Raw genomic sequence first — 10,671 nt, forward strand, 5'->3', positions numbered from 1 at the left:
TGATTAAATTGCAGAATATCCACAGTAGAGTAAGTATAAAATTCTCATTATGCTTCCTTACCAAAATCTCAATTTATGATTATGAATAAGGATTCATTTATTTCAACATAATTGACAGCACGCCTAGAGGTTGTGATCGAGAAATCTCGAGAAATTTTGATTCTCGTTTCTCGAGAATATTTTAATGTGAAATTTCGAGATTCTCATTTTTCGAGAATATTTTATTTTGAAAATTCGAGATTCTTGTTTCTCGAGAAAACGTTAATTACAATCTTGAAAATATCGAGAATATTTTAAATTTATCACTACACGTTTTTGTTCAATAAACTAAACTAATTCTTATTAACTCGTAAATAATTTTCTTTAAGTATTTTAATATGTATAGATGGTTATCGGTAGGTATTTTGGGCATCTATTTTTGTGAATTTTAGCATTTTCATTTTGCATTTTAGCGTTTAGGGCATTAAAAATGTTCAATTTAGCATCTATTTTTATGAAGAGTTTAATTTTAAATAATAAAAAATTTCGATGAATTTTAATCAAATTTATGGACATATGTATACATATACAATTTAAAGACAACACAACCATTAAAAAATAATAGAAAAATTCAAAAATATTTTGAAATTAAAATTACAATACAAAAAACATGAATATAAAAATACAAAGACAAAAAATATGAATATAAAAATATAATACCAATTAAAATTGATAAAAACTTAAAATGGAGCATATTTCTACAGATTATTTAACTAAGTGAGTGGACTGAAGGAGCAAATCAGGAGGACCGTTACAAGCATCGAAGATTGGCGGGAAAGCCATCACGAGGGAAGTTATAGACAACAATCACAATAGGAAACGGATTGATTTGTAATAAAATAGGTTTTATACTGAGCCAATATTATTTTATACTGTCCATTGTTATTTATACATATATTGCATTTAATAATATAGTACTGACCATTTTGAAAACTGATCTGTATACATATATACATACATACATATGTACTTACGCAGATTGATTAAGATACTGGCCATTTAATTTGTTGCCTTACATATGTTTATTGAATTGCACAAGATTTGTGCGACTTGTTTGACTTGTTGACAAGATTTGTCCGAGTAGTTGAAATCAGCTTTGGCTTTGCGCTCAATTTCTACTTTCATTCCAGGTTTCGTTGTGTGAAGAAGATGAGCCGCAAATCCAATAAATGGGACTGTCCCATTCTCAACCAGGCTTCCTCAAAGTACCCGACAATCATGGCCTTCTTCAGGGATTTAATCGTTGACCTCCTTCCCGACCCTTCCGAGCCCAATGCCACCCCGGCTCCCAGACAATCCCCCACCCCCAGCCCCACCCTAATAACGCCAAAACGCAAGAGACCCCGCAAGAGTCTCCCCACCCCATACCCTACCTCCAATGCCAAGTCGGGAAAAAACACCCCCACCCCAACGTCCACCTGCACCTCCAACCTCAAGTCAGGGAAAAATCCAAAAAGGAGAATTCCAATTACGGTTGTGAGACTGGAAAAAGTGGTCCACATGCGCATGTTTCGAAGCCAAGATAACTTTTTCCTGCCAACCCATTTTTTTCCTTCTATTTTCCCCATGGTTTTCAAACGGAGAAATTCGTATTTTGGACCCCGTATCATGTGTCCGAGGTATTCCATATTTCTCCGCTTGATGACAGAAACAAGTTCCCTGCCTCTCCCCATCATGCCGAGGACAGCTTCGTTTGATATTTATTTTATTTATTTATTTTTTATTTTTTTATTTAATTTACACCAAGAAGGCCTAACAGGTAAACCCAATGCGCCTTCCTGGCCAAAGACAATTATATAAACATATATGTACACCATTCATATATACACAAATACTTCCACGTATACACAAATACACATTCATACATACATAAATATAAAAATACACATATATACATATACATACATACACACCTACACATATATATATTCACATATACATACATATACATATACACATACACTTACAATACATACATCCATATACATACAAACATTATACATGCATATACACATAAACACATAAATCATTACAATTAGTTATTGAGTTCAATTGACTCATATTTAATAGTTCTGACATAAAAATTTATTCATTAGGAACAAAATTCAAACTCCTAGGATTAAAATCACCCAAGATCATGACTTTCCTGCCAGCCAAAACATTAAAATTATTTTGCAAATTTGAAAAAAATGAATTTATAATTCGGAGGAGATTCATTCGGAGGAAAATACAGTACACATATTAAAATTAAAAATTCTTTAAGCGAAGTTCAACCCAAATATGTTCACCGATGGTATTGAGCTGATCAAAAAGGCGAACAGATTGAAAACTAGCAGCTCGTACAGTGAGAAGTACTCCCCCGCCTCTGCTGCAACGATCCCTCCGAAAAACTAAATAGCGGTCATCGAAAAGTTCGCCATTTAAGACAGAATCGCAAATCCAAGTTTCAGAAAAAGCAATTAAGTCATGATCTTGAGCAAGAACAGCAGATAAACAAATGTCGGTCTTTGAATTAAGTCCCCTTACATTTTGGTAGTAAACATTTAAGGACTCACAAAAGCGCGCCCGTTCCTTTCGGGTCTTATTAAATTGCGGCCTTTGTCTTCCGAAAAAGCCACCGACGAAACCCGACTCCCCGCGGCCAAAAAGCAGGATCAAAAACCACAGAAAAGTCAGCTGTGCAGACTCCTATTTTGAATGAAGCATAACTGCCCCTAGCTGATAGTGATTGAACTGTGAAGTTCTGATCAATTCGTCCCAACTTCCTACATATATAATCCCTTATTTGAGTTTCTGTAGACTCACGTTTCAGATAGAATAAATGAATAAAACGTTTATCGGAGACAGCTTTTAGATGCTCATCTTCAATACCCGAGCAACGGATTAAATACTGCCTCTGAGACCGTTGAGACTGAATTGGAGACTTAGACTTAGATATCTTTTTGGTCCACGGAATCTTCAGCATACGCCTATAGACCCACATCTCAAAAGCCTCAATTCGGCTGATCATCTTGGTTTTCAGAGTTCACGTCTCACATCCGTGTAGTAATACTGTCCAGACGTAGCTCTTCGCGAATCTCAACCGCGTATGAAGATTGAGATGCTTGTTTGTAAGCGCCGCCTTCATTTTTACAAAGATCTGAAGAATACGGTGGATGCAGAAGCAATTCGAAGCCCAATTCATGCAATTTTGCCATCGTTTTCATTGATTTGTGACACGGTGCATTGTCGATGAAACAGCACAGGACTAACTAAAAATCATATGGATTTAATACTAGTAGCGCCATCTATGTGTCAGCCTACGAACTTTTCAGCCCACCTAATATGTATGTACATAAATGTAGATCAGTGGTTCTCAGGTGAAATTTCACCGTGGCCGCACAGGTGATAATAGTAGTCCCTGGTGGCCGCACCAAATTTAATCAAATAAATTAAAGTTACAAAAAAAAATCAATTTATTCATAAAATAAAAGAAATTTTAACATTTTGGTATCTATTTATTTAATAATAATGCAATGGAAATTGCTCAATACTCCTTTCTTCAATAAGTTTGCGTCTGTCAGCTGATTACTAAATTTGTTTTTAATAAAGTGCATTACACTGAATGATCTTTCGCAATATACGGTAGTGGGAAAAATAGACAATATTAATAATAATAACAATTGTTGCCAAATCTTTATATTATTAAGTACTTGATCGTAATTAATTTCTAATAATGCATATTTTACGTTAGCCCAGTTAATTAATCTCAATACTGAAAATGATTTTAATCTATTTTGTAGTACTAGGAAATTTTCATTTTTCATCATAATAAAAGGGGAAGATACAAAAGAAACAGTTTTAAAAAAATTCAATTCTTCGAACCTTTTATCAAGTTCCAGATTCAGAGATTTAAGACACTCTATTATTTTAAGTTTTAATTTTAATTTTGAAGTTGTTTCTGTCATCCTATCTATGAAATCACTAACAGAAGATAAAATTGAAAAATTGTCATTTTCAACTTCTGTCACAAGGCTTTTCGCTATATTTTTTATTTAGTTTGTCAATGATGAGCATGGTTTCTATTATTGTTAAGTTACTTTTTTGTAGTTGTTTATTAATCAAGCTAATGTGCGGCAAAAAATTCTTTAGGAATAAAATCGACCCTTTTATATAATTACTTTGAAGCTTTTCACTTAAATCTTTATGATTTACGGCCAAAGCAGATATATGTAACATAATCATTTAATTCACAAAGACGTTGAACACTGTTATCAAAACTTAGCCATCTAATATGATTGCAATTGAGCAATATATTGTGTTTTTCACCGTTGATTTCTCATATAGGACTAAACATGTTCGACAATTTACTACTGGTATTAATTGCATTTAATACTTTTCTCACAGTTAACTCCACATCTTCCATGCATTTAATAACAGATTTACGAACTAGCACTTCTTGATGCACAATGCAATGCATACGAAATATTTCGTTTTCACAGTCTTCGTTAAATAAATTTCATACAGCCCTATTGTGACTCGAATGACCTCACTCCCATGTGTGCAAGTCAGTTTCTTATAGTTCTGCATACTATTGAGAACACACTACGGATCATATTCGCGTGGAAGAATTAATTTGGAAGAAGAATTTTTTATCAGATGCACAGGATTGGTCCATTATGTCGACAGGGGTCGGCAACCTTTTGAGTCGGAAGAGCCAAAAATTACAATTTACAAAATTTCAAAGTTTTTGAAGAGCCACAAAATTTTTTCTTGCCAACAATAAATAGTACTGCATAAATAAAGTTTTTTAATAAAAAAAACTAATCTATTTATTCATACATATGTAAGTAGTGTTTTCACAACAAATTAGATAATATATATATACATATATGGCATTATTAAATAATTACTTATTATTTAAGTAAAAAATTGAAACAATTAAACATTTACTTACAACACTAACTTGTACTTCAATAGCACACAATTGAGCAAACAAACGTAAGAATTTCGTGGTTTATTTTGCTCTGAAGAATCGTTGTTGCCCCTTTATTTTTTCCTCTCATACTTCTGGCTCCATCAGTTGCTATTGAAACGATTTTATTTAAATCGATCTTATTGCCTTCAAGGCATTTTTGCACGGCATTCGCTATATCTTCCCCTCTAGTTTGTCCCGAGAGCGGTAACAATCCTAGAAGTTCTTCTTTTGGACCTTGGGATGACATATACCTGACAAAAAGGGCAACTTGTGCCGTGTCTTTTATGTCGCAAGACACATCTATAGCAAGTGATAAGACAGAAGAAAGTTGAATATCTTTCACCTGCAAATATGTTACATTTGAAGACATTTTAGCTATTCTATCTTGTACTGTTTTAGCGGATAGTGGCAAATCTTTGATTTTTTTCAAGATTTCTGATTTCTTCGCCGGCTGGATATTTACTAGCAAACTCAGTATGGTGTTAGTGAAGTGTCTCTCTAAATTTGATTTCTTATTGTGTGCGAGTTTTTTTTGGCAAATGAGACAAGTCGGAAGGCCATCTGAGTTGCATATGAAAGCGAACGACTCCATCCAATCCCGATTGAATTCTCGATGCTCTTCTTCAGTTCTTCTCTATTTTTTTTGAAGATGCCATGCTTGCGGTGAAGCTGTAATAAAGAATTTTTAAAATTATTATTTAGGTATCCAAAACAGCATATGACAAGTTTTGCAATTATTTACTTTGCTTGATCAAGTTTTTCTTGCAAGGACTGTTTAATTTCTAGTTCAACTTTCTCTATGTCATTGTCTATTATTTCTATATCGGGCTCTGAAGTATTTGGACATACTTACAACCATGTTTATTATTGATGATTTATTCTTCGCTGTATCGAAGAACTGGACATATAAATATTGTAATAAAACGTACTTACATAAAAATAGATAATCTTCGTACAATTAACAGAAACAACAGCGTCTTAGCACAACACACACACCGCGTAACGAGATCTAAGTACTTGAAAATCCAAAGTACGACTGAGAAAATCATATTCGATTCTAAATAGCACAGGTCTCATAAAAAGAAAAAAATGTCAATATATGCTTCGAATATCATTGCAGCTGAGGACAAAATCTGCAACACGATTCAGGCCGTGCGTACCATTTCGTGGAAGCGGCGAGCGAATGACGAAACTGCGAGCTGGGGTGAACGCTTCACTGCAAACAAATAAATTATGACCGTATTGTTCTTGGGATTCGAGAGGAATTCGAGAGCTTCCGACGGACTGACGTCAGTGACGACGCGTGTCACGGGGGAGGGGTGCGGTGAAAAGCGACTACAAGTGACTCGGTGTGATAGAATCGGTGCCTAATCCTCGTTAATCAATTCAGAACGAATTAAAATTTTTTTTTTTTTTGATAAAATAAATAATGTTTGCGTATGGAACTAAAGAGCCGCAGCTTCACATCCAAAGAGCCGCAGGTTGCCGACCCCTGGTCTAGTCCGTATCTCATTGGACCGGAAGCGGAGCGGTCAGAAAGACACACGGTATTCGCAAAGTTTTAGTTAAATTATGTCGAAATGCAGTAAATTCGGACGAGGATTAGTGTTATCGGGGCAAACCAAATAAGTGATTTTAAATGTACATACATATATCTATGCATATTTGGAAAATATACAGGAAACCACAAATTCGGTAATTATTTTCAAAATATTTTATTAGCCCTTTGAATGCAAACCAACGCAGATCGGCGTTTTGCCAACAAGTCCCTGTCGAAAATTCAAAAAAAGTTTACTTTTTTCTGATCTAAGAAATTTTTGTTGATTTGTTAAATGGTTTATCGTTTCTGACATAAGTTAGAATTCAAATTTGGGCCAAACTAGACGGCAAACTAGAATACAAACTTTAATAAGCAATTATCATCAATATTAGAATCGATCACATGGTACTCGATAGCTCTCGACGAAAGTGATGATCGAAAAGATACCCCACAGTTATTAATTTTCATACGCGGATGTAACTCTAAATTTGAAATTATTGAAGAGCTGTTGTCATTGGAATCACTTAAAGATCAAACAACGGGAGCTGATATTTTTTAAAAAGTTGTTAATTGCTTAAAAAAAATAACAACTGACAGAACACCAAGTTTGACGGGTAAAAATATTGGACCATTAAAGAAAATCCGGGATAAATTTTCCAAAAAGTGTCCCGATTACAATTTAATTATAATTCATTGTATTATACATCAACAAGTATTGTGCAAAAATGTGTTAAAAGTTGAACATTTGACATCTTGTATTATTAAACTTGTAAATTTAATACGATCGAGTGGCTTGAAATACAGACAATTGATTGCTATCCTTATTTCTTATCCTTTAAGTTTGTAATTTCAATAATTTCAATAATTATCACGTTTAGTTTCCGAAACCGTAAGCATCTGTATTTCCTGTCGTGATGTTTCTAAATATGTCATGGATTGTGAAGAAGGCATCGCAACACTTGCAGGTGGAGTTGCAATGATTTTTCGGGGAACATTCCTCGGAACATACCTATAAATATAAAATGATTATTTATTTGAAAATTTTGAGCTCTTCTTATTTATTATATAAATATTATATTATATAATATTTACAGTGAATTGTTTGGACCATGCTGAAATCTCGAATGGTTCATCGTTAGAACAGGGCCAAGTAGGTTGAATGTGTTGTCCAACTAAAAACATATGTACATACAATCTATGTAAGAATTCTGAAAACAGTTTTTCATATTCTATAAATACACATTTTATTGACATAATAACAAGTACATATTAATATATGTATATGTAGATACTAAATTGATGAAATTATACGTAAACGTATAATTTTTAGGATTAAACAGATTTACTAAATCCATGGAGGATTCGTAGAATGTTAATATGTAATTCCAAGAAGTACACCTGTGCATACTTACATATACATACATATGTCGCCATGTAAGAGATCGATATCAATTCAATGGGGGGGAGGAGGGGTATTACACTGCTGATACTTATACATACATACTACAATATAATATTCAAATTTCTTATTTACTGATTGCGTTCATTTAACTGACCAGCTCTGTTGAAATTGTGAAATCCGTCAGTCATGATAAAATCACGATCTATGCACTTCCCGTCTGAAATAATAACAATATCGAAGGTTATTTATGTAAGTATGTAAGGCTCCCTCTTGGGACCTCTATTATTCAATATCTTCATCTTCGATATTGAAAAATGTTTTCAGAATTCAAGTGTACTATTATTTGCTGATGATATGAAGATTTTCAAGAGAATAGACAACCGAAATGATGCTTTGGCCCTACAAGATGATTTGTTCAGGCTAGAGGCTTATTGCAGCATAAATAAGTTGGAAATTAATGTAGCAAAATGCTCCTGCATAACCTTTACCAGAAAACTATGTCCAGTTGACTTTCCTCATTCAATCAACGGACATAGACTCACAAGGGTATCGGAAATTAGGGATTTGGGAGTCTTTTTAAACTCTGATCTATCCTTTGGTAAACATATTGACAATGTTGTAGCTCGAGCGTCGAAGGCCCTCGGGTTCGTCATCCGGTCCTCCAAATGCTTTACTTCTATTAAATCATACAAAATACTATATTGTGCATACGTAAGAAGTATTGTTGAGTTTGCATCCCAAGTTTGGAACCCAGAGTACTCTGGTGCAAGAGACAGATTGGAGCGCATTCAGAAGAGATTCTTGATGTACATCAGTAGCCGTTTTGGACTATCCTATACTTCCTATGAAGATGCTTGTAGGTGTCAGCATCTACTTCCACTTGTCAAAAGAAGGGAGATAGCTGACATCTCAACAATTTTGAACATCCTTAACGGCTCAATCGACTGTCCTCAATTATTGAGCAGACTATCATTGCGTGTGCCAAATAGAATGACTAGATGTAATGAGCTCCTTTACATACCTAATACTTTTTCTAATTATGGAAGAAGCTCATTCATCTGGCGTGTAAGCTCCACCGTCAACACACTAACTTCTGCAATTTCTATGTTTGACTTATTTAATATTAATGCTATACAAGATAGAGTGATTATTGCAAACTTGTTTTTCGATGATTAATTTTATTGAAAATTTACGATTGTGATTATGAATTTTTATTTTGATGTATTTATTTTGTCTTTTTGTTTTTTGTTATAAATTATATTATTTTTATTATTTCATAATTTTTATCATATTATTATTCTTATTATTTTGATATTTTTATTATACTGTTATATATATTTTTTTCTTTTTTATTTTTCTCTAACTATCTTACTCTATTATCATTTTTGTTTCTTATTTTAAATGTTTAAGCTTTTCTTTTTTTACCTATATGTGAAAATTATTAATGGTTTACTTAACATAATTATGTTTTTTTACTATCAATCTATGTAACTTAATAAACTGTAAGTTTTCCAAATAAATAAATAAATAAATGTAAGGTTTGTAAGGTGGTAGAATCCGTGACATTAAATTTGATAAATTAATAACAAATGCATATTCACATAAATTTAAATAAAATAAAACTGTTCAAATAAACTTAATAAAATGTTTACTATTAGATAAGCCATGTTTAAAGCATTTATTACGTCCGTGAAATGTTTGGTTAATCTTATGTGATGTCTATGGGAAACTTTACATTGTCATTTATCGCAGAATCAAACATTCATCAGGACTTTTACATACATATGTATATGTAAGTTAAGGTAACTATTAAGCATGGTTAATCTAAAAATAATGTACATATTGTGATAAATATGAAAATAAGAATCTCAGCATTACATTAAATGATAAGTATGTACCATAAGAAAGTTTGTACGAAAATCTTGTACATATATTGTGTTCTTCGTCTGTTCAAAGGGTTTCTAAACAAAATACCTACAAATTAATCAAATTGATGTGTTTGTTAATTTTTATCGTGTGAAAATAATTTATACCCGCAATAAAGCACATTGGTAATAATTAGTCACCGGACCCAGAAGGTGCCGCGTATTGTTCAAAGGTTGTAAATGCATTGTTAAAGGTTTGCCGAACCTATTTTTACAAAGGATTTACAAAATGGAACAATGGATAGCACTGTGACTATCCTACCTCTAGTAATAATACGATAATACGAATTCCATATCCAGTTCCTAAATAGCAACTGGATATGGAAACATCGGTAGTAGATATCGTGCGTGTGGATGGTTCCATGAAAGCGTTCCCTCTAAGGTGTGCGCGCGTGTGAGACACCTTAGAGCTTGGACGGAACGTTGGCGTCAAGATGTTGCATAAGTCCCCCCCCCCCCCCCTCCCCCCTTCTTCGCCGAGCTCGGCCGAGAGCCGAACGCCGTTAGCCGAGTGCGCCCGACTTCAGCCGAGGCCGCGCTCGGCTAACACTTTTACCAACACATGTACACATTGTAAGCGTGGCCGCTCGCCGTAGCAGTGGACAAAAAAATTCACCCAATCTATGTAGTCTAAATATTTATCAAATATGTATATCCATATGGTGTTTGGAAAGTTGTGCATATTTAAATTCAATTCGACTATAACTAACAAAAATATATTCGACATAATTTTCATTTACGATATTTTCATTTAATCAGTGTGATATTTTGAAACTTATAATGTACTATATACTAACTATGTATGTAG

The 10,671-nt window shown here is 33.6% G+C and overlaps 1 protein-coding gene and 1 long non-coding RNA gene across 2 annotated transcripts; both read right to left on the reverse strand.

Annotated features, from left to right (window-relative positions):
* Positions 1 to 4,673: 4,673 nt before the first annotated feature.
* Positions 4,674 to 5,588, reverse strand: LOC143922391 (general transcription factor II-I repeat domain-containing protein 2-like). Its single transcript, XM_077445615.1, has 3 exons — positions 5,087 to 5,588; positions 4,985 to 4,989; positions 4,674 to 4,718 (listed from the first exon to the last, which is right to left on the reverse strand). The coding sequence occupies exons 1-3, from the start codon at positions 5,586 to 5,588 to the stop codon at positions 4,674 to 4,676; spliced, it is 552 nt and encodes a 183-aa protein (XP_077301741.1).
* An 824-nt stretch (positions 5,589 to 6,412) lies between these two features.
* Positions 6,413 to 7,702, reverse strand: LOC143922774 (uncharacterized). The gene is made up of 2 exons (XR_013261651.1): positions 7,629 to 7,702; positions 6,413 to 7,545 (listed from the first exon to the last, which is right to left on the reverse strand). It is a non-coding gene; the product is annotated as an uncharacterized LOC143922774 (long non-coding RNA).
* Positions 7,703 to 10,671: the final 2,969 nt, after the last annotated feature.

This window comes from Arctopsyche grandis, chromosome 2, assembly GCF_051622035.1.
Source record: "Arctopsyche grandis isolate Sample6627 chromosome 2, ASM5162203v2, whole genome shotgun sequence".
Classification (NCBI taxonomy): domain Eukaryota; kingdom Metazoa; phylum Arthropoda; class Insecta; order Trichoptera; family Hydropsychidae; genus Arctopsyche; species Arctopsyche grandis.

Excerpts from the sequence above, each read along its gene's own strand:
- LOC143922391 (XM_077445615.1), bottom strand. The coding sequence starts at position 5,588 with ATGGAGTCGTTCGCTTTCATATGCAACTCAGATGGCCTTCCGACTTGT.